Genomic DNA, 24,655 nt, shown 5'->3' with positions numbered 1-24,655 from the left:
TGTGCTTCAGAAGTGGATCTAGAACTACCAGTCATCTTCCTGTCCAGATTAGGTCCAGTTTGTTGGTGTCTCTTGATGGTATAAGCAATTGTGTGGAAAGGAATTTTCAATTTCTTGGCAATTACTCTAATTATAGTCTTGTCCTCTCAGATTGATAATTTTTAGTTTTTTCTCTGTTATTAATTATGGGTGGCAAATATCAGCTCACTCACCAAAATGTCTCAAAACTAACCTAGAATAAGCCACCTAATATCATAATGTGGATCACCAGGCAAGTGTTGGATGTTTAACAAAGTGTTAACTTTTATCCCATTGGTTGTCACTTAATTAGTGCATTTAAAGTTAAAGGACAGCCTAGAATTTGACCACACAACCAGTTAATAGGATGTCAGAAATGACTTTTCATTTCCAATGCTTAACATTTTTAAAAATCACATAATATAAATCATCTAATTATTTAATTATATTGTTATATAAGATTATCTGAATTACCCCTGTTTGGACTGTAGTATTTGTTTCTAAATTTATAATACATGGCAGCAAACTTTTTTAATTTATAATAATTTTTTTTTTTAATGTTTTGCTTTCTGAAAATGGCAATATTTTTTGGGGGGTGTGACTTAATACAGCCCTCCTTAGGACGTAGTGAAAAATGCAATTAAAAGCACTTAAATCAAGGGCAGAATATGTATAAGGGTCATTTACATACGACACAGTGCACATAAATACAACTTAAATCAATGGCAGAATATGCTTAAGTGAAAAAGCATCCAGCTACTTTTATTCATGGAATAGTCAACCCCCAAGTAAATAGTATACCTTTTTCTTAACTAGGTGAATTGGATGATCATTTGATGCCTGTTGGGAAGGAGACTGTGAAGTATGAAGAGGAACTGGATTTGCACGATGAAGAGGAAACAAATGTACCTGGAAGACCTGGTTCCACAAAACGGAGGCAGTGCTACCCAAAAGCAGTATGCTGCTCTTTTAATACTGCGATTTGTGTATTTTATTTTCACAGTGACTGCAGAATATTTTGAACTCCTTTCTTGTAGATTCCCGAATGCCTTCGAGGAAGTTATCCTTTGCCACAGCAGCACTACTACTTGTATGTGATTGGGATGGTCCTCACAACCCCTTTACCTGATGAACTTAATTTTCGGAGGAGGAAACTGTACCCACCAGAGGACACAACAAGATGCTTTGGAATATTGACAGCAAAACCAATACCCCGGGTATTTGTCTGCCCGTCCCTTCCTTCCTTCCTTCCTTTCTAATCAGATTTGTCTGTTAATCCAAGCCTGGAAAAGCTACTTTATATTAATGTTCTGTAAGATTGCCTAATGTTTTCCAGAACAATGTGTTATACATTTGAGTGTTCTTGTATAATTTTTGTATGATTGGTATTTCTATAATGCAGATTCCGCACTTTCCTGTGTATACACGGTCTGGGGAGGTCACAATCTCTATTGAGCTCCAGAAGTCAGAGTTCACCCTGAATGCTTCTCAGCTGGAACTGATCACTCGCCTGCACCAGTACATTTTTTCCCATATCCTGCGTCTGGAAAAGCCTGCATTAGAGTTCAAACCCAATGAAGCCGACTGTGCTTATTGCGTCCTACCTCTTAATGTGGGTAAGTGTCAGATTTATTTTTTTTTCCTGTAATACCTTATGTTTTGTGCATCTTTTTTCCATATTTTTTGATCACAGTTCTTGACTTTCCAGCTTTGTCGCATTTAGGTAGGAAAATTCTTGGACAGCGTCAGTGAAAGAAATGTCTTATTAAAATAAATGGGTAAATAAACTAGAAAATATGCAGTTGGAATGACAATGATATATTCCCCAGACAGTCCTGTCACCCCCTCCCCCCATGTAAGTTTTACTCCTCCCACACCCCCAAACCTCTACAACAGTAGTTGCCAACCAGTTTATTGCGATCAACAGAGTAATTTTCAAGATATTCATGGTTGATTGTAACAGCATCAGGCACAACACCTCCAATCTTCAAATGAGTGGCACCCAACCTGAGTAGTGAGATATATGGGGTACTGTATCATGATAAACAGTAGGGCTCAATGCCTTGTGTATGGGGCTGTATAGGCATGGATCGGACCTGTTGATCTAACGCATCTCACAGTTGCTTGACACATACCAGGCTATCCACATGATGCAAGAGAGAATCAAACCACCTTCCATTATTCCACAGTCCAGTTCTGATGCTCACGGCCCATGGTAGACAGTTTTGGCAGTGGACAGGGGTCAGCATGGTCTCACTGACTGACCTACAGCTATGCAGCCCCATACGCAACAGGGCTTGATGCTCTGTGTGTTGTGATGCAGTACTCCACTGACCATCATTCCGGTGACATTGGAAATGATAGCATTACATTCAGTGGACAGCCCTGTCACTTGTTCCCCTCATCTAATCTGTACTAATCCCACACTCCCCAATTTGTATAATTTCTAGAATGGATCACCTGGAAATGTGAAAGCTTAACAAGTGCTATGACACCTAATTGCTCTGAGTCCTTGCTGTGGCACTATATTTTATTAATTTATTGTATATATCACTTGTACGACAGTTTGCAGAATCTTTCCCCACTAGTTAGGTGGTTACTTGTTCCTGCATTGTTAGTGCAGTCTTTTGAGCCAAAGGACAAGCATTGACACTATACTAAATCATTCATTAGCTTAATATGGAAACAGCATTTTATTTTTTTGTACTGGTTGATCAGGTTAAAATAAATAAACCTGAACAAAAAAAATTACATTCTTAATTAAAATATATACATAGGGTTAGCTACAATGTTCCTGGGAAGTTTGCTAAAAGATCCATAGAATAAGTTTAGATGGTAAATGGTTGTGATCACAAGATTGCAGCTGCAGGCTTCATTTTTGCTCTTGGTTGTCCTCTGTCTTGCAGTTCCAATTTTGCTGCCCTGTCATTGCAGTTAGAATTTTGAATCTGATTTAAGTATACATTTTTAGATGTAGATTTTCATCTGTATGTTTTTGAAAAGTGGTAATAAAATCCATGAAAGACCTAATAGCAAGAATACCATAATAACATTGATTCGTCCTGTTCACAAGGATAAGTCTCTAATACAACAACAAATTTATTTTTGTATAGCGCATTATCACAACATTACATTGTCCCAAAACGCTTTACAGCATCCCCACCCAAAGCCCCCAGTGAGTAAGCCATAGGCGACAGTGGCAAGGAAAATCTCCCTAGAAGGAAGAAACCTTGGGAGGGACCAGACTCAAAGGGGGAGCCCATCCTCCAGGGGCCGGCAGGGAGAGTCAAATACAGTTAAATCTGAAACACAAACGGGGAGCAGGGGGGAGATGACAAGCCGGTGCCACCACTCCCTCCAATCGCCAGGCAGCCAGAAGGCAGGGAGCGGGTCTAATCATTTTGTCCTTCCCTTTGTTGTCACTAAGTGCCGTTTCGTCAGTTTTGGTGTAAATTGTCTGTTTGAGCAGGTCCAAATCTTCATCCATACATTGTGCCTACAAAGTTTGGTAAAGATCGGCCAAATTTCTGAGTTATAATGCTGACAAGATCAAATGAGATGGCCAACTCTTTGCTATCATAAAGCGGTTTGACAAGATTGGTCTCAGAATTTGATTTCTTCTACTATGTGCCTGCAAAGATCTGTAAAAAACTTTGAGTTGTGTCCACATGGCTGTCTTCTACAGCTGCCTTTTCCTTCCTTTGCTGCCACACAATGCTCCTGCTTCATTTTTTGGGCAGTTTGTCTGAAAATGAAACCAGCTGTAGATCATCCATATGTTTTTGTGAAGCAGTAATAAGATCAAATACTTTTTAACTTATTATATTAACAAAGTCAAATGTTGTCTGCTTAAACCCTTCCCTTTGGTGCCACTAAGTGACATTGCATCAAAACACTATTTGACTTTTGATGGATCTTATTACCACTTCACAAAAACATTATATGGATAAAAATCGGTACCTGATAGACCTGAGACAAATCACCTGTAGAGGTGGGGGGGGGTGGGTCAGAGAGAGATTGGGGGGTATGGGGGAGACTGGGAAGTCCAGGTAAAACATTGTCATTTGTATGCATGCTCATCTTTAAAAAGTATAGTTAAAAAATTGATACGGTAGTATAATAACTTTGTGTTTGTTGGTGTTAGTTTTCACAAGTTTGGGGTCTGGTACATTATACCAATTATTTGTACAGCCCACTGTGCCTATTGGTCAGTTATTTTTTGCCAGCTAACTGGAGCTTGTTCGTGTGATTTCAGAAGAAAATCACATGGGATCTGTGTGTGTCTGTATGGTACTGCCTGGTAGTCACAGGGCTGCAACAACTAATCAAAAACATTGATAATCATCAGTAATAAAACCAGTTGACACATCAGTCATATTTTTTGTGGTTTATTACTTAGATTATGTATAATTGCCACCTAGCAACCTTGCTATTAAACTTAGTAAATACTTTATTTTTCCGTGTGCCGTTATGAGTTTTTCCACATTGACTCTTGTATACATACTACATTTGCCCTTGGATGTGGTACAGCATTGAAATTCCTTCAGACCAGTAGAAGGCTGATGTATTGCAATTTGGGTTGCTGCGATTAGTCAATGTAGTTGACATCGACATTAAAATGGGTCTACATCAATAGTTTTAAATTGCATATTATTTACAGTTGTGCTCAAAAGTTTACATACCCTGGCAGAATTTGTGATGTTTTGGCCATTTTTCAGAGAATATGAATGATAACACAATAACCTCTCTGTCACTCGTGGTTAGTGGTTGGGTGAAGCCATTTATTATCAAACAATTGTGTTGGCCTTTTTTACATCATAATGACAACAGAAAATACCCAAATGACCCCGATCAAAAGTTTACATACCCTAGTTCTTAATACCTTGTATTGCCTCCTTTAGCATCAATGACAGCCTGAAGTCTTTTGTGATAGTTGTGGATGAGACACTTTCTTCTCAGATGGTAAAGCTGCCCATTCTTCTTGGCAAAATGTCTCCAGTTCCTGTACATTCTTGGGCTGTCTTGCATGAACTGCACGTTTGAGATCTCCCCAAAGTGGCTCAATGATATTGAGGTCAGGAGACTGAGATGGCCATTCCAGAACTTTCACTTTTTTCTGCTGTAGCCATTGACAAGTTGACTTGGCCTTGTGCTTTGGATCGTTGTCATGTTGGAATGTCCATGAGCGTCCCATGCGCAGCTTCCGAGCTGATGAGTGCAAATGTTCCTCCAGTATTTTCTGATAATGTGCTGCATTCATCTTGCCATCAATTCTGGCCAAGTTCCCTGTGCCTGTGTAGCTCACACACCCCCAAAACATCAGCGATCCACCTCCGTGTTTCACAGTAGGGATGGTGTACTTTTCATCATGGGCATTGTTGAGTCCTCTCCAAATGTAACGTTTAATTTTAGTCTCATCACTCCAAATAACTTTGTTCCAGAAGTTTTGAGGCTTGTCTCGGTGCTGTTTGGCATATTGTAAGCGAGCTATTTTGTGGCATTTGCGCAGTAATGGCTTTCTTCTGGCCACTCGACCATGCAGCCCATTTTTCTTCAAGTGCCTCCTTATTGTGCATCTTGATACATCCACACCACTTTTTTTCAGAGACTCCTGTATGTCAGCTGAAGTTATTTGTGGGTTTTTCTTTGCATCCCGAACAATTTTCCTGGCAGTTGTGGCTGAAAGTTTTGTTGGTCTACCTGATCGTGGTTTGGTTTCAACAGAATCCCTCATTTTCCACTTCTTAATTAGGGTCTGAACACTGCTGACTGGCATTCTTAATTGCTTGGAAATCTTTTTATATCCTTTTCCTGTTTTATGAAGTTCAACAACCTTCTCCCGCAGATCCTTTGATAATTCTTTTGCTTTCCCCATGGCTCGGAATCCAACAAAAATCAGTGCAACACTGGATGACTCATGTCAGGAGCCTAGAAACTCACTGACTTTTTATACACACCCACTAATTACAAGCAAACAGATCACAGGTGAGGATGGTTACCTTTAGTAGTCATTTACACCTGTGTGTGTCAACCTGTGTCTGTTATCATGCCAAAATTTCCAGGGTATGTAAACTTTTGATCGGGGTCATTTGGGTATTTTCTGTTGTCATTATGATGTAAAAAAGGCAAACACAATTGTTTGATAATAAATGGCTTCACCCAACCACTAACCACGAGTGACAGAGAGGTTATTGTGTTATCATTCATATTCTCTGAAAAATGGCCAAAACATCACAAATTCTGCCAGGGTATGTAAACTTTTGAGCACAACTGTATTTAATGATTTCTGAAATGCTTAAATTATAACAAATGGTGTCTTTTAAAATCGCTATGTAAATTATGGGAGTAGTTTGAATAATCACAAAACAAAAACGTGGTTTTACTCTGTGCATTGTGCGATGGCATACCGCAGTGGCACAAGAGCCATGCATGAACATCTGAAGAGAAAATGCCCTGGGGCTATTCAGGATGATGGACTGCCAGAAAAGGCTAAACCAGCACAAGTGTTGTCTATTCAGCTTTGTTAGATTATTATCATCAGTATGGAGAGCTTTTTTTTAACATCTTTTGTCCTTTTAGTTGCTAAATACACTCATTATTAAAGCCATAAAGTTGCCTGCCTGCTACATTAAAATCTCCATTGAATAAGTCTTTTGCGAAAATGCTTGGGTGAAAAGCTGGGCTTATTCTATGTTTATTGACGGTGCGAGTGTTTGTGTTCGTGCGTGTTGGACTTGTTGGGACAAGTGTCGTTATCGTAAACTAAAACAAACAGAAATGAAAACAACCAATAATTAGGAAATAATTCGTGAACTAAAATAAAAATGCAAAAACATTTATAAAAAAAAAATGTTGGATTTTCACCACCACCATCTTTTTATTGTTTATCCACAGTATCATCTTTCAAAAGGTGGCTGCTGATCTGTCCCGTGCTTGCGACCTCAGTGCTTATTGCTTGTGCAGCATGTGCCACGCTCCACTAACCGAATTTATTAAGTACAGTATGATGATACTCCATATTTATTCAGATTACTAAATTTTGGGCATCATAATACGCATATCATTATTTTCAGGCGTACTACTAAAAATAATGTTCGTATAGTGCTGAAAATCCAGCATACATTATCTAAAGCCCTGCAATGGCATGCAGTTTATCAAAATTAACTTAAATGGTGAAGTCAATATTCTGGAGGAAAACTAATCGTTTAGATCAATCGACAAATTGATTAAAATAGATTAATCTGAGAGAAATAGCCATTAGTGGCACTCCTAATTGCAATAAACACAAATACAAGCAGTTTAGTGAAACGGCTAAACTTTTATGAACAATTTAAAGTTGTTACTAGGCTTGGGCGGTAATACAGTATGCTGTATTACCTCTGTATTTTGATATCTTGTCAACAAAATGAGCTAGAAACCTGCCCTCCCCCACACCCCCAAACTTGGATAGAATAGTTTTGCTTTTGAAAATACAATCAAAATACACAATACCATGGTATGAAGTACAATTACAGATTTTTCTGTGCAGTTTTGTCATGATTTAAATAGCATTTTCTCTACACTGTGAAAAGTTATTACAATGATGACGTTAAATACCAGTTTTTTGTTTTTTTTTTAAACTTAGTATTTTATTTAGAGCCTGTTTTAACCCAATTGAGCTTCGTTGATTGTCTGATCACTTGATTAATCAAGTATCAATATTGTATTTTGCAGTGCTAGTTACCTGGTTATACCATCAGTTAGTTATATGTTTGAAGCCCATTGCCCTTTTTAGACCTATATATACACCACTTGTGTATCTGTTGCGTATCTTAATGCTATGTCACGGCAAATGTTGCACTGTAAAAAAATTCACTGTAAATTTACAGCATAATACTGGCAGCAGAGTCGCCAGCCATTTTCTGTATTTTTACAGCTAACATACTGTATTTGATATTTACAGTACAATACTGTAAAATACAGAATGCTACTGTAGAAGTAACAGAAGAACATAAGAAATTTACAAACGAGAGGAGGCCATTCGGCCCATCAAGCTCGTTTGGGGAGAACTTAACTAATAGCTCAGAGTTGTTAAAATCTTATCTAGCTCTGATTTAAAGGAACCCATGGTTTTAGCTTCCACTACACTAGCAGGAAGACTATTCCATACTCTAACTACACGCTGTGTAAAGAAGTGCTTCCTCAAATTTGTTTTAAAATGTTCTCCCGCTAATTTCCACTTATGGCCACGAGTTCTACTATTTAGACTAATATTGAAATAGTAATTTGGCTGAACAGCATCCAGACCCGTTAGAATCTTATAGACCTGAATCATATCCCCCCTTAGTCTCCTTTGCTCAAGGCTAAACCGATTCAGTTCCGCTAACCTCTCCTCATAAGACATTCCTCTAAGACCAGGAATCATTCTCGTAGCTCTTCGTTGCACCTTTTCTAAAGCAGCAATGTCCTTCTTGAGGTATGGTGACCAAACCTGCACACAGTATTCTAGGTGGGGTCTTACCAAGGAATTATATAAGTGTAACATCACCTCCCTTGACTTAAACTCCACACACCTAGAGATATAACCCAACATTCTATTGGCCTTTTTTATTGCTTCCCCACACTGGCGAGAGTGGGACATGGAAGCATCAACATACATACCTAGATCTTTCTCGTAATCAGTAATCTTTATTTCAGTGGAACCCATAAAATATCTGTACTTTATATTTCTGCTCCCTGCATGGATTACCTTACATTTGTCTGTGTTAAATTTCATCTGCCAAGTATCAGCCCATTCGCTAATTAAATCCAGATCCCTTTGAAGCCTCTCTGCTGCTAGATCAGTATCTGCTACACCGCCCACCTTGGTGTCGTCTGCAAATTTAACCAGTTTACTGTATGTATTTGTGTCAATATCATTAATGTAAATTAGGAACAATAGTGGTCCTAAAATTGAACCCTGCGGTACCCCACTATGAACGGAGGCCCACTGTGACATTGTGCCTCTAATAACTACTCGCTGCTTCCTATCAGTTAGCCAGTTTTTGATCCAAGCTGCCACAGTTCCTAAAATCCCTGCAGCTTTAAGCTTTAGCAAGAGCCGTTTGTGGGGGACAACATCAAAGGCCTTCTGGAAATCTAAGTAAATCACATCATAGGCCTTTTTGTGATCAATTTCACTTGTAGCTTCCTCATAGAACTCAAGCAGATTCGTTAAGCAGGATCTACCTCTCCTAAATCCATGTTGGCTATCCTTTATAATGTTATTTGCATCTAGGTAATCTACCATTTTCACTTGAATTATAGCTTCCATTATTTTTCCAGTAATGCTAGTTAAACTGATTGGCCTATAGTTTGCTGGATTACTTCTATCCCCTTTTTTGAATATGGGTGTTATATTAGCATGCTTCATAAGAACATAAAAACTATACAAACGAGAGGAGGCCATTCGGCCCATCGAGCTCGCTTGGGGAGAACTTAACTAATAGCTCAGAGTTGTTAAAATCTTATCTAGCTCTGATTTAAAGGAACCCAAGGATTCAGCTTGCACTACGTTATCAGGAAGACTATTCCATACTCTGACTACACGCTGTGTAAAGAAGTGCTTCCTTAAATCCAGTTTGAAATGTTCTCCCACTAATTTCCACCTATGGCCACGAGTTCTTGTATTTGAACTAATGCTGAATTAACTATTCGGTTGAACAGCATCCAAACCTGTTAGAATCTTATAGACCTGGATCATGTCCCCCCTCAGTCTCCTTTGCTTGAGGCTGAACAGATTTAGCTCAAATAACCTTTCCTCGTATGACATTCCTCTAAGACCAGGAATCATTCTTGTGGCCCTACGCTGCACCTTTTCTAAGGCCGCTATGTCCTTTTTAAGATATGGTGACCAAACCTGTACACAATATTCTAGGTGAGGTCTCACCAAGGAATTGTATAATCTTAGCATTACCTCCCTTGACTTAAACTCCACACACCTGGAGATATACCCCAACATCCTATTGGCCTTTTTTATTGCTTCCCCGCACTGGCGAGAATGAGACATGGAAGCATCAACATACACACCAAGGTCTTTCTCATAATCAGCTACCTTTATTTCAGTAGGTCCCATGAAATACCCGTACTTTATATTTCTGCTCCCTACATGGAGTACCTTACATTTGTCTGTTAAATTTCATCTGCCAGGTGTCAGCCCAGTCACTAATTAAATTAAGATCCCGCTGTAGCTGCTGAGCCGCTAGTTCAGTATCTGCTACACCACCCACCTTGGTGTCATCTGCAAATTTCGCCAGTTTACTGTATATATTGGTGTCTATATCATTTGTGTAAATTAGGAACAAAAGTGGTCCTAAAATTGAACCCTGCGGTACCCCACTATGAACGCAGGCCCACTGTGACATTGAGCCTCTTATAACTACTCGCTGCTTCCTATCCATTAACCAGTTATCAATCCAGGTCGCTACAGTTCCTAAAATACCTGTCGCTTTGAGTTTAAGTGAGAGCCTCTTGTGGGGAACATCATCAAAAGCCTTTTGGAAATCTAAGTAGATGACATCATAGGCCTTCTTATCATCAACTTCCTGAGTAGCTTCCTCAAAAAACTCCAACAGATTTGTTAAACAGGATCTACCTCTCCTAAATCCATGCTGGCTATCCCTCAAAATGTTATTTGAGTCCAGGTAATCTACCATTTTCTCTTTGATTATAGCCTCCATAACTTTACCAGTTATACAAGTTAGACTGATTGGCCTATAGTTTGACAAATTACTTCTATCCCCTTTTTTGAAAATGGGTGTTATGTTGGCATGCTTCCAATCAGAAGGTACCACACCTTCAGATAAGGATTTTTGAAACGGTAATGTTAAGGGTCGGCAAATAATATCCCTCATCTCTTTTAACACTATAGGTAAGATGCCATCAGGGCCCTGTGATTTATTTATTTTGAGCTTAGCTAGGCTTTGCAAAACATCAGCTTCAGTTATATATATATATATATATATATATATATATATATATATATATATATATATATATTAGTTATAGACGATGTTGGATTAGTAATAAGAACTGGTAAGTTACTAGTGTCCTCAACAGTGAATACCCGTGCAAAACTATCATTGAACTCATTTACTATGTCAATGTCGTTTTCAATTATAAGACCCTTACTATCCTGCAGATTAGTAATTTCAGCTTTTAGAGCTCTTTTAGAGTTAAAATACTGGAAGAAACTTTTAACGTCATCCTTAGCCTCCAATGCGATCTTCCTTTCGACATTCCTTTTAGCTCGTCTGTCATTTTTTAATTCAGCCTGTAGATTTAGATACTCTTGCTTTATTATGTCATCATCAGTTATTTTCCATCTCTGGAACAAAGCCCTTTTCCTCCTTACTTTATACTTTATTTCCCTATTAAACCACCTAGGTTGCAATTTCCTAGATTTATTCTTGCTGGAAACAGGTATGAAGTCCTCTTGCACTTGCAATAATGTGCTTTTAAAAAATTCCCATGCCTCTTCAACAGTTTTGTTATTTAACTCCATCCAGTTCACAGTTTCTAGTTTTAATCTCATACAATTGAAGTTAGCCTTCCTAACATTATATATTTTTGATTTGGACTTTGCTCTTCGGGCACTAAACTTAACCTCAAATTTAACCATGTTATGATCGCTACTGTCAAGTGGTTCTAAAACGTCTAATTTACCAATCCTGTCCTGGTTATTGGACAAAACAAGATCAAGAATGGCATCTCCCCTGGTAGGGGTGTTAACAAACTGAGTAAAAAAACAATCCTGTACTAATTCCACCATCTCAAGTTCATTTTCAGAAGAGCCAGCAACAATGTCCCACTGCATCCCCGGTAGATTAAAATCACCCATAAGTACCACATCATTTTTATTGCTCATAATCCTAATATCACTGTATAACAATCTGCTTTCCTCAGCAGCTACATTGGGTGCTCTGTAACAAACACCGACAATTAGGCTATTTGAGTTTGTAGCATCTAATTTTACCCATATAGCTTCCGTACTTTTACTTATATCAGTAAGCTCCCTTGCCTGCAAGTTTTCCTTTACATATACTGCAACACCACCTCCCTTCTTACCTATACGGTCTTTACGGAACAATGTGTAACCATCCATATTATATTCTTGTCCATCCTTATCACTTCCAATCTGATGGTACCACACCCGCAGATAACGATTTCTGGAATATTAAAGTTAAAGGTTGGCTAATAATATCCCTCATCTCTTTTAAAACTATAGGTAAGATGCCATGAGGCCCCTGCGATTTATTTTGAGTTTAGCTAGGCTTAGTATCACATCAACCTCAGTTATACATATATTGGTCATAGACGATGCTGTATTCGTATTAATTGGTGGTAAGTTACTTGTGTTCTCCATTGTGAACACCCTTGAAAAATAATCATTAAATTCATTTACTATATCAATTTCATTATCAATTATAAGTCCCTTACTATCCTGCAAATTAGTGATTTCAGCTTTTAGTGCTCTCTTGGAGTTAAAATATTGGTGTAATATTTACAGTAATACATAGTACATTGCTGCAATTTTACAGAATTATGCTGTGGTGCATACTGCAAATGTCTTTTTTTTCAGAAGCAATATTTTTTGCATACCTCAATTGAGAAAATGAAGAAAACTTACTTCTTATTAAACATGTATTTTTTAGAATGCTGTTTAAAATGCAGTTTACATTTTACCATCTTTAAACTATGTTTAGGTATCTTTAACATCATTTTTCTTTCACTGAGCACAATACAGCTATGTTTAGCTATACTTCAATCTATTTTTCTTTCACTTAGCATGGTATAGTGATTCAGAACTTAAACAAAATGATACAACAAAACAACCACTTTTAAGCTTGAACTGGAAAAAGAAAATTGTGTCCTTTATATGCCTTACACAAAATCCCATTCAAAGTCCATCAACTTTCGAAGCAGTGAGGAAACATGAGGATTCACAGCATTGTTCGTTCTTTGCCAGTCTTTTTGGATACCACTTTTCCCTACTTGGCTTTGGATCCTCGTTCTGGGTTGATGTCGATGAAGCACCTAAAGTTAAAAAAAGACAAACGTATAGTTTAAAATAAACAGTTTAAAATAACATTTAAAAACTTAAAAAATAATGCACACACAATGTACCGTATCCTTCTGTAACTTGTGTATGCATTAAATTCTCTCACCTTTGCACAAACTCAAGGGTGCATGCGGCTTCTTGATATTGGAGGTTAAAGTTGTAATATGATGTAAATAGAGCTGAGAGTCCAGATGCAAAGCTGGCTTGTACTCCCTCACAGACAATCTGACTTTCAATGCTTAGCATCCACTTCTGGTTGCTTAGAGTCTGTCCTAAAAAAGAAAAAAAACAATACATGTCACTTAACACAAAACGTTAGTACTGATTCAAATGCACGATCACACAACTGACAATGCAGCATTTTTCTTTCTAAACTATTGCAGGAAATAACGAAATGTCTAGTTATGTCATTATCAAGGTATTTACTCAAAAAAAAAACCAACAACTTTAGCTTACCTAGATTTTAAAGTTTAATGAAATGTTCTAAAGTCGCGTCTTCTCTCTGAAAGTAACAGCGCTTGACGACAGAATTCTAGACATGCAAGATTAATTTGTGTGACGACATACTTGTGTGAAGATAACTACAGATTTATTCGAAGAGCATAGCCGGCTAAATGTTAGCATAGCAACATTTTTGTTTAGCACGGCTAACAAACGATAACCGTATGCTCGTCAAAATGCCCCAAATAATAAAACTGTTTAAACTGGAAAAGAAAATTTACCGTGTCCAAATGAAGGTAATATTTTCTTGGTGGTACTTTTTGGCGACTGCCCGCCAACTTTTTCCACCACGTCAGATTCAAGTGCTTCACGGTTAACCAACGGAAAAAAGAACATAGAAGCACATCGGTCGAAAAGGGAGTATGTTAAACTACGTCGAATTTAACTTACCGTTACATTAGACGTTTAGACGGTCAGCTTGAGCGCGAAGAAAAATCAATCCCAGAATGCTTTGAGTATACAGCACATTGCTGTATTTGCAATGGATCGGCTGTAGGTTTACGGCCTTTCTGTAAAAAGTGCAGTATTTTACTGTATTACAAAAATACAGTAAAATACTGTAGCTAAATTTACAGCAACTGGTTAGTGTGGTCATAATGAAAATGTGAAATAAACAGAGCGTAAATATTTTGACAGAATATAAATAATATGGCATTTTATGACATTATGACACACACAGTTCCCACCTAATTGGTAGGAAAAGATTATGAAAACTGGAATGTGCAATAAACATAAGTGTCATGCCAATGACTCATTTGTTGGCTTTCACATTTCCTGTTGATCCATCCCAAAATTGTAGTGGTTGGGTGGTGTGGGAGGAGTAAGAATTAGATGGGTGGGAGGGGTAATGGGGCTGTATAGGGAATACAGTGTTGTTCTGACAGCAATTTTGTCTAATTACTAAAAAGTTTAGAATTTAAAAGCTTCAGTGCCGGTGTTACTGAAATGGAAAATAATTCAGGCACTCCTGTTTTTGCTTTAACTATGCTCTGTACAAATACAATACCTGCCACTGCATTTCTTCCTTCATAAAGCTATATATTAAAGCAACAAATAAAAAATTAAAAAAGTGGTACAGTGTCTTAACATTAATTTTAGCACAGCGCTGAACTGTTAATGAATCTGGTTAACAAAACAGCTGAAACAAATTGTCTGGGTAGTGTTTAATACACAGGCAAACTGAGGAATGCTGATTTGTAGTGCAGTTACCGATGTGTGCGGTGTAGTATTAATAGTGTTAATAAAACCTAATTTCTGTGACATGGAACATGGGAACTTAATAGGAAGTTAGTTATTGGTATATACAATGTCTGTCATTACTGATTTTAACAATGCAGGTCTTCCAGGAATGTCAAAGCACTGTGCCCAGTGTTTTATTTATTTATGTCCCATTTCCCCCTCTAATGTAACTTTTGTCACTTTGTGCTTTCTACAAAAGAAGCACTTCCCCAGAGTTGCTTTTTGATTTAACATTTGACTTAACATTGTTGCAGAATCACAAACTGTGTAATATGGGTTGTGTAACAAATGCTTGGTAATTACATGGTAATATTAATTGTTTATTTTGAATTTTCAGCTGAGGACAGCAACACTTTAGACTTGGACTTTAAATTCATGGAAGGTATTGAAAAATCGGAAGCTCGGATAGGCATTCCTAATACCCAGTACACAAAGCAGAACCCATTCACATTTAAATTGGAAGATTACCAGGATGCAGTTATCATTCCAAGGTATGTATATTGGTGCGTGTGTGCATAGCTGGTCATACTTGATCATTATGTATGCCTGTTTCAACCCTGTGGATACCAAAGCAGGAGTGCATCATGGTCAGGTCATCTAGTTACTGGGAGCAGTGCAGTGAAATGAGATGCGTGTCCTTCCTCTAGACCAGTGGTCCTCAATCCTGTTCCTGGCATCCCCTTACCAGAATGGTTTAATTCCAACCCTACCTTAATCAGGCTTAAATTGTCCTTAATAGGCTAATAATCAATGTAGCAGCTTGAAAGCAGTGTGGGTTGGGAAGAAAACATTCTGGCAGGGGGGAACCAGGAGTAGGATTGAGATCCACTACTCTAGATACTCCAGTTGATGGTCTTTTAGCTCTGGACCAGGGGTGGGCAATCTGTTGAAACCAAGGTGTGAGGACTCCTCAGAATCAGAATCACGTTTATTGGCCAAGTATGTGAGCGAACACATACAAGGAATTTGATTCGGTTCGATGGTGTCTCTCAAGCACAACAGTATAAAAACAACAACGATATGTAAAGTCACAATGAACACCTCCACTCTCCTCACGTAATCTGTTTCTCTGAGTTTTTCCTACAGTCCCCTGTCTTCCTGACCTGTCTGCCCCCCTATAATGTTTGTGTATGTATGGTCGGGTTGATGGCCTGCTTTTCGCTGGTACTTGTGACTAGTGACATGGTGAATTGCAACAGCAATAAAGGGAATCAATCAATCAATCAATCAATATACTGAGCAATATAATATACAGTAATGTACGATCTACAATATGAATATGTACTATGGATTTATATTTATAAATATAAAGGTAAATATTTAAAAAATGTATATAAATGTTATTTGTACATATAATATGTTTATACTATTTATAAATCTATCTAAAATCTATCCTCTATGTGCTTGCATCTGCACAACACTCGCTCGCTTGTTTGGTGTTAATTTAGTCTTAAAACCCGAACCACATGCATGTATGCGCTTGCAGGCAGAAAATCCATCCCCTCCTTACAGTAAGTTACACTAAGTTGACATCAGCTTTTACAGATCCTTTTTAAATATTGCATTATCAAGGTGGTAATTGGAATCATATGTGTATGTAATTGTTTGTGTGTCTGTACTTAAAGCAGCTCTTGAAATTCAGTGCAGGATTGCTGGAATTTCCCGCTTTGTCTTACTACAGTGCCTTGTTGTTCACAATGCAATTCACTGTACAGTGGCCCATTCTGCAGTGACTTTTACATATAAAAGTCACTGCAGAATGGGCCACTGTACAGTGAATTGCATTGTGAACAACAAGGCACTTTCTTCCCTCAACATCATAAAACCAGTTTAAATCCTGGGAGCAGCGCTCCCCTGATGCTAGATATGTCAGGCTAGTGTTGGAACCAACGAGAAGTTGGGTTAATATCACATTTTCAGTGAACATTCACAAGGTAATGTGAAATTGTGCAGCATTAACGTGAATCATTTTTGTTTGGAGCATAGAGCATATGTATAGAACATGTAAATGGCATATTCATACAATTAAGCATGTTGTAACATGCAAAGTATTTATAGTTTTCCAGCGTTTTTTATTGCCCCTTGTACAGTTCTCTGTTGCAGGCCTGATGACTTCTATTACTCCAATAATTGAAATAAAGTTTTTTTTTTTATTGTATAAGTGACAACACAATGAAATTCTTATTGTTTTTACATCTGAATCTCCTAATGTTTTCATTTTGTGTGCTGTTTTGAAAGGCAGAATCAGGTGAGTGTGGTTTGTAGTTGGGGCAGTAGGGTGACAAGATGGGTTCACGTCAATTTTGTTACCTTGATTTGTTGCCTTGATTGGCTGTTTTCTTTTTTCTTTCCCATTTTTAAGCTGTGACTTGAGTGGCATTAGTGACCATTCCAGTACCCTGTTCTGCAACATGTTCTATTATTTTTGCCAAGCATGTTGTGCTTTAAACGATTGTGCTGAATTGTGTTTAGGTTAACACTTCGGGTTTTAAACAGGGTTTACATGCAGTAAATTAACATTTTTGTGTATCCACAGGTAATTTATATGGCTAGCTTAATATGTTTGTTAGTGAGCTAAATATGAAAACTAACTGAACTAGTTTGTCCAGTTACTGTCTTGAGCCTTTGAGTCAGGTTATTATGCCTGTCATCACCTACATGACAGAGTTAATGAACTAAAGTGATTTACATATGTAAACAAATTTGACTTTTAGGAATTCTCAGGTTGTTGACGTATACACAAAATGATACGTTGAGCACCTCTTCATAAATCTGTGAAATTTTGTCATGGATTTACCTTTCACAGGATCCATAAATTATCAGAAAGATGGGCTGTCTGTGTTAGAGTTGCAGTGGAATTAGAAAAATATCTATTTTTCAGGTATCGCAATTTTGACCAACCTCACCGCTTCTACGTAGCCGATGTCTACACTGATCTCACACCACTCAGTAAATTCCCCTCTCCAGAATATGAGACATTTGCTGAGTACTACAAAACCAAATATAACCTTGATCTGTCAAACTTAAACCAGCCGCTTCTTGATGTGGACCACACATCATCAAGGTATGTCATGAGATTAAAAGAAATAAAAGTTAGCGTGAAAGAAATTAAAAGAAATTAAAATGAAATCTGTGTATTTTATATTTATACAGTGCACTGTTAAGTATGTCACTGACCCTATCCTGTACTGTGAGTGATTCGAAGGTGTCTGGATTGATGTCACAGTATGTGTGTTTAACCCTCACAGGCTAAACCTTTTAACACCTCGGCACCTTAATCAGAAAGGGAAAGCACTTCCTCTGAGCAGTGCAGAAAAGCGCAAGGCCAAGTGGGAGAGTCTCCAAAACAAGCAGGTCTGTAAGCTGGACACCAGTGTAAAGTGTAAAGAGCTTTACATGTAAATTTTGTATGTTTCTGCTTCTGGTTGCTCTTTGTGTCATGTGAAACAAATTATTGTAAAATGAAGTGCTTGTGTTGTATTCCACGAAAAAGGGAATACATGGGCTTTTGGGACTGGTTTACCACAGTTGCAGACTCTTTCGTGTCAACATGACAACTCAAAAAAATTTTATCTGATCGATTTCAAATTTGCTTATTGTTTGGGTGATGAACTAGTACTAGTGATAGTGAGGAAAGGGACAGTTTTAGCACTTGATTTTCTTAGAGTAATAACAGAAAAAGCATTTGAAGGAATTTGAAGGATCTTTTTCCAAATCTGTTGTTTTAGCAATATGATGTACGAGTTGTGATCACTGTTTTGGTGTACCAATATAGTCCTATATTTCATCTTATGTCCCTAAGAGTCTGTCGGTTGTGACTGGTTAATGCATAAACAGTTAATTTATTGAAAAGTACAGAAAATAGTAATAAATACAGTGGTACCTCACGAGAACTCGAATTTCTTGAAAGTCGAACAAACCAGTTTGACATAGAACTCGATCTGAATATCAGAAGTCGAACCGTGAACGCTGACCTAATATAAATATGTGCCAGGAAATGAGTCATACTACAATGCAGTTCTTACTTGAATGCCTTCTTCACAGACTGGACGATTAACCAAATAAAGCAGCGCAACATTACAGTAACTAGCAATAAATAAACCACTAACTTGCGTGTACTATTTGAGCATTTATGTCATTTATTAAAACTTTATTTTACCAGGTAAATTAACTGAAAACCAGTTCTCGCTGCTTTACGTGATATTCGGGAGAAATAGCAGATTACGCATCGTAACTGCCTGGGATACAAACGTCATGTGTGTAACTAAACTCTTCCACCAATAAGGGCAAAGGTGTGTCGTCACGGAGGCGGTTCCAGATTGTGCAATGCATCTAACCATAATGCATTGCGTCTGGATCAGAATGCGTTGCTTTAAGCCAGCGCTGTAAGCAAGTCGAACACTCCCAATGACCGGACTGGGGAAACAAACTGAAACGCGGACTTAATACAGAGGACTAATGACAACAACCAGAAACAGCTGATCACATGGGGATCCCACATGAGGTTAACGAGGGGGCGTGACACACGGAAGGAGCAGACGATCGGGGCAGGGCAGGGGTAATGTTGGGATAAGATCTTTATCGTTTTCGAAGCCATTAAGAAAAAAATGCTGCTCTTGTTTTATCCTGTTCATTTTGTGTTTAAATGCTTTAAAAAAAAAAAAAACACATTTAGGTGTAATTTTGTGGGGCTGGGAACCAATTAATTGGTTTTCCATTATTTCTTATGAGAAAAATTCGATCAGAACTCGAACTTTTTAGGATTCGATCCGGAGTCCGGAACGGATTATGTTCGAGAACCGAGGTATGTCAAAAAATGGTAAGAGCAGAATGGAGCTCACAAGACTGCGCCCATACTCATTGGTGCCATCTTGCAAAAATGACAGTAATTCTAAAAATAGTACAGGCTGGGAAGTGTGGGGGGAATAAGGATTAGATGTGGAGAGGGACAACGGGACTGTTTGGGGAATTGTTGTTCCGACAGCACCCTTTCTGTGTTTAAATGTTTTGATTTCAGTGTGCATTGTAACTGTATTCCCAGAACAGGAATACGTATAATTTTGGGTCTGGTCAGCCTTTACCACAGACACTTTCTCATTAGTGTGATGCCTCAAAGTATTTGATAGATCTTTTTCAAACTTGGCAGACCTATTGTCTGGCCAGTGAACTGGATATTATCCAATTTTGAGACAGATGGCACCAAAATTGAAGCAGTGATACATAATGATACCAAAAAATGGGTTGTTTCAGACACTTGATATCGTTAGTGTGATAGCTCAAAAATGAAAGGATCTTTTTCAAACTTTTGAAAACTTTTCGACATTTGACCTTATGAATGTGATAAGTCAAAAAGCATAACATGTTATAACTACTTCACAAAAACATTTATATGGGTAAAAATTTATACCTGAAAATCCAGGTACACCGCAGAGCAATTGGCAGAAAACTAAAGCGGCAGCATTATGTGGCAGGAGAGGACAGAAAGTGAGGCTGCAGAAGCCATCTTGTGAACCCAGTAAATTTGAAAGTATGGATAATTTCAGACTTCCCAGGCACATTGTGTAGGTTGATGGTTCTCATACTTTATGAGATAAAATACATTCGTTGCCAGCTCCCTCACTTGGAAAATTTTATAAGGAACAGTCTATAGCCATTTGAAATTTATCATATGGGAATTTGATCATGCCACTTAGCCCTAGTCCTAGTTAGTGGTTGCACACAAAAGAACTGGCTCAGATCAGATCAGAACCTGTGACGTTGAGACAAGTTGAACCTTTAATAAAGATTTTTGGAGATGTAGGGACTTGTGTGTAGGCTAGGTTTGGGCATTTTATAGTATTTTTAATATACTGTGGTAATTTTTGCTTGGCAAAATTTATTATGCATTTTGCGTCTTTTAGCATAAAGATCAGTTTTCACAGATTTCAGCAGACACAAGGTGAAAGCTACAGTTATGGCATTGGACAAATGTAGCCAATTGTTTTTAAGAACGAGAAAGAATACTCACTAGGGATGGGAATCGAGAAACTGTTCCGATTTGGAACCAGTTCTTATTGTTGCGAAGAACCAGAATCGTACACCTCCGATTCCTCTAATGATTCATCTGGACTTTTCGTGTCACGTGAAATGATGTCCCATGCTCCACATGATAGAGCGCAGGCAGTGATCCAGGGCATGGCTGCATTTTACAAAGAAGGATGCCCATTCTGCAGTTTGCAACCAATGCAAAACCGTTGTCACCTCTAAGGGTGGTAACACTAGTAATATGCTTAAGCATTTAAGCTGTCAACACGGCGTTATATTTAAAGATTGCCATGTGTTCGCCACTCTGCCGAGTGCAAGCTCCGTGGTCTCCATTGGAAAATTTTATAAGGAACAGTCTATAGCCATTCGAAATTTATCATATGAGAATTTGATCATGCCACTTAGTAACTTTAACTACGGTGCCTTAACCTATAGGCACGTTTCCTGAAACATAAACAAATTATAGAGTACATTTGTTTCATCCATTTTAGAAGATGACATGCAGGGTGGCAATGAAAAGTCCTCTGAGGCAGCAGTCGCGTCATGGCCGGAAAAACTAAACCTGTTCACGCTAGCTTTCCAGGCAGCGAAATGTAATGAGGAGAGGGTGAACGATTGCCTCCGGGCTGTGACAAAGTTCGTGGTGAAAGGTTTGCATCCTTTCACTACAGTAGAGCAAAAAGCTTTTCGGTAGGTACTGGTAGTGAAATGCTTCCATTAGTTTTGTATGTCAGTACATTGTAAAGCAGATGTGTAATATTAAACTAGAGTGTTGTCCATTTTAGTTCGTTATGCTACATTTAGCGTTATTTTAAAAGCCCAGTATGCTTTTCTGATGGCAAAAATTATATCAGCTGTCAAATTGCTTGTTGATTATGTTTAAATCTAGCATTTTATTTACACTAATATTCTTTATGGAAATGACCAAGGCACTTAACCCAAGATATAAACCCCCCATCAAGGGACTACCTGACCAGTCATCTCATCCCTGCCTGGTATGAAGTTGAAAGCCAAATTACTTTCAGAGCTGAATGTGTCCAAGGTTGCCATTACAGCAGATGGATGGACAAGCATCTGTTTTTTTTTATAAATATGTAGCTAACCAGGTCTAATTATAATCAGTTGTATATTAATATTTGATTATTTTACAGCGATTAGGAATTGATAAGGGAAGCGATAGAGAACCGGATCGATAAGAAGAATCAATGATGGCACCGACATCAATAATTTATTAAAGATTCCCGTCCCTAATACTCACCTTCATTGCATGCACATGCATCATTTTGATGATGCACTTAACCATTACACACCTATACAAAGCAATGTGAAAAGTGGCTGAATTGTAAAATTTAAAATGACTTATTTTATTAATTCAGCCTCTCGTCCTTATTAGTTGATCATGTCCATCCATTTTCTTTACCCGCCTGTCCTATTCAGGGTTGTGGGGGGCCAGAGCCTATCCCGCAGGCTATGAGCACAAGGCAGGGAACAACACATGATGGGTCGCCAACCCATCGCAGGGCGCACACACACACACCATTTCACTCACACAGAACACCTACAGGCAGTTTGGTACCTCCAGTTAACCTCAGTGTGTTTTTTGGATGGTGGGGGAAAACCTGAGTACCTGGAAGAAACCCACAATGACACTGGGAGAACATGTAAACTCCATACATGTAGGGCCAAGGTTGAGAACCCTGACCCACAGCAGTGTCAGGAAAAAGTGCTAACCACTACACCACCATGCCACCCCATTAACAGATCATGATTTTACTAAACAATTGTTTTCTGAACAATTAAAATTCAGATTCTGGTTCCGGAGCTGTGTGCCATCCACCCCATTCCCGCTTCCCTGTGGAGGAAAGCGGTGTGCCTTCCCAGCATTCTCTACCGGTTACACTGCCTCCTGACTGCTGAAGAGCTGCGAGCTCAGACAGCAATTGATGCTGGTGTGGGAGTGGAAAGTCTGCCACCAAACTTCAGGTTAGTCTCTTTATCGTTAATGTGCTGTATTTTGGAATCAAAACCCTGTTGTGCTTAGTTTCAACACTGGAAGCTCAACAAGTGAAACACTGTCTGCTTTTTTTACACTTAAATATCATGCTTTGTAATTGTCCTTTGATATCCCTTTTAGGTACCCAAATTTGGATTTTGGTTGGAAAAAATCCATTGACAGCAGGGTTTTTGTATCAAGTCCCAGTGGCCGCATGGAAGGTAGTGATAATAAGCACAGCACAAGCATAGGATCCTGCCCATGTTCCCTACATGAAGGCGCCACCTCAGAAAATAGTATGATGAAATACGTGGACTCTAACAGACTCAGTGGAAAGTCAAACATTGGCTCATTCCCTGTGGCTGGCTGTTTGCATCAAGACAAAGAGCAGATTAATTCTATCTGTGCCAAGAACTTCAGTAATGGCACAACAGACAGCACCTGTCATCTTGGTGGACCTGATCAATGCCAGTGTTCAATGCTTGGCTCACCTGAGCGCAAAACATATGTACCAGCCACTACCTCATTTCCTGTGCAGCACTCTCGGAGCACTGAGGACCAGCCCAGTCCCAGTATTGAATGTATGGCAGGGTGTAACTCAAATCTTGATGGACGTGTTATGCTACCTACCTCAGACTCTTGCCAGGTGGGCAAGTTGACAGCCAGCTCCACAGTGTCACTTCCTTCAGTTTTTTCCGACATCAGCATTCTCTCTATCGGTGGTGCCACCCCAAAAACTCTGGGTCCGAACCCTGGTCTCATTCTGCAGGCATTGACCCTTTCTAATGCCAGTGATGGCTTCAACTTGGAGAGGCTAGAGATGCTTGGTGATTCCTTTCTAAAGCATGCTATCACCACCTACCTTTTTTGTACGTACCCAGATGCCCATGAAGGACGCCTTTCTTATATGAGGAGCAAGAAGGTAAGTAATCTGAAAAATTACTTCAGGTCTGTTCTGTGTCTTGTCATACCTGTGTTCCAACACTACTTACTTATTTTTTCTAATGGTGTATATTTGATACACGTAGTAAGTTTGACCCAGTGACATCAACCACGAAAGTTAATAAAGGCTTGCTTTAGGACATGACAAAACATATACAGATATAGTAATTATGAATATCCTGGTTGACTTAAATCACTGGAAAATAAAATTGTCAGTACCAAGAAGTTGGATAAATCTAGGTTGAACCACATATAAAGTAGACAATTGCTTTAGCATTCCAAATAATATACCCACAGTAATAGTTTATTAAAATTGAATTTGTAGTTCTGGAACCCTTATTTTAGTACTTACCACTGACTAGGTAATTTTCATTCTAACGCAAACTACTTCAAATTTGTGTGAAGTTTAACTTGCAAGCTTTTTTGTGTACCTTGTGCTAGGGCTGAACGATTTGGGGAAAATAATCGCAATTTTTCTGACAGACACTGCGATTGCGATTTGATTTGCGATATAATTTTTTATGTCAAGCTTCAGTTCAATATTCAGTGTGTAATAAATTTAAAACATATGACGCAGCATTACCACATGAGATACCATCAGAATATTAACTGGTCTATATTCTAATGCAAGGATGATAATTTAAAGATGTGGTGTGTTAAGTTAAAGTAATAATGAAAACAATTGCAGCAAAAAGAAAAACAATAGCGATCTTGCAGCTAACGCTGATTAGCCCCCTAATAACACTAGAACAGCCTTTTCCCACACTAATGAACAAGCAAGAACTACTTCGGTGTATGCAGCCATTTTGTTTGCGCTAATGTATTGTTAGTGTTAATAACAGCATCGAATCTAACACACT

General features: G+C 38.4%; 1 protein-coding gene across 1 annotated transcript in view; it reads left to right on the top strand.

Annotated features, from left to right (window-relative positions):
• Positions 1–24,655, top strand: part of dicer1 (dicer 1, ribonuclease type III) — a 76,506-nt gene that overhangs the window by 34,738 nt on the left and 17,113 nt on the right. The window contains exons 14-21 of the mRNA XM_023793867.2: positions 835–974; positions 1,056–1,235; positions 1,421–1,634; positions 15,174–15,327; positions 17,718–17,900; positions 18,085–18,190; positions 22,668–22,843; positions 22,995–23,775. Of these exons, the coding sequence (XP_023649635.1) occupies positions 835–974; positions 1,056–1,235; positions 1,421–1,634; positions 15,174–15,327; positions 17,718–17,900; positions 18,085–18,190; positions 22,668–22,843; positions 22,995–23,775 (1,934 nt within the window). The remainder of the gene's footprint in view (positions 1–834; positions 975–1,055; positions 1,236–1,420; positions 1,635–15,173; positions 15,328–17,717; positions 17,901–18,084; positions 18,191–22,667; positions 22,844–22,994; positions 23,776–24,655) is intronic.

Source organism: Paramormyrops kingsleyae, chromosome 14, assembly GCF_048594095.1.
Source record: "Paramormyrops kingsleyae isolate MSU_618 chromosome 14, PKINGS_0.4, whole genome shotgun sequence".
In the NCBI taxonomy this organism is placed as follows: Eukaryota; Metazoa; Chordata; class Actinopteri; order Osteoglossiformes; family Mormyridae; genus Paramormyrops; species Paramormyrops kingsleyae.
This window is presented reverse-complemented; position numbering and strand designations above follow the sequence as displayed.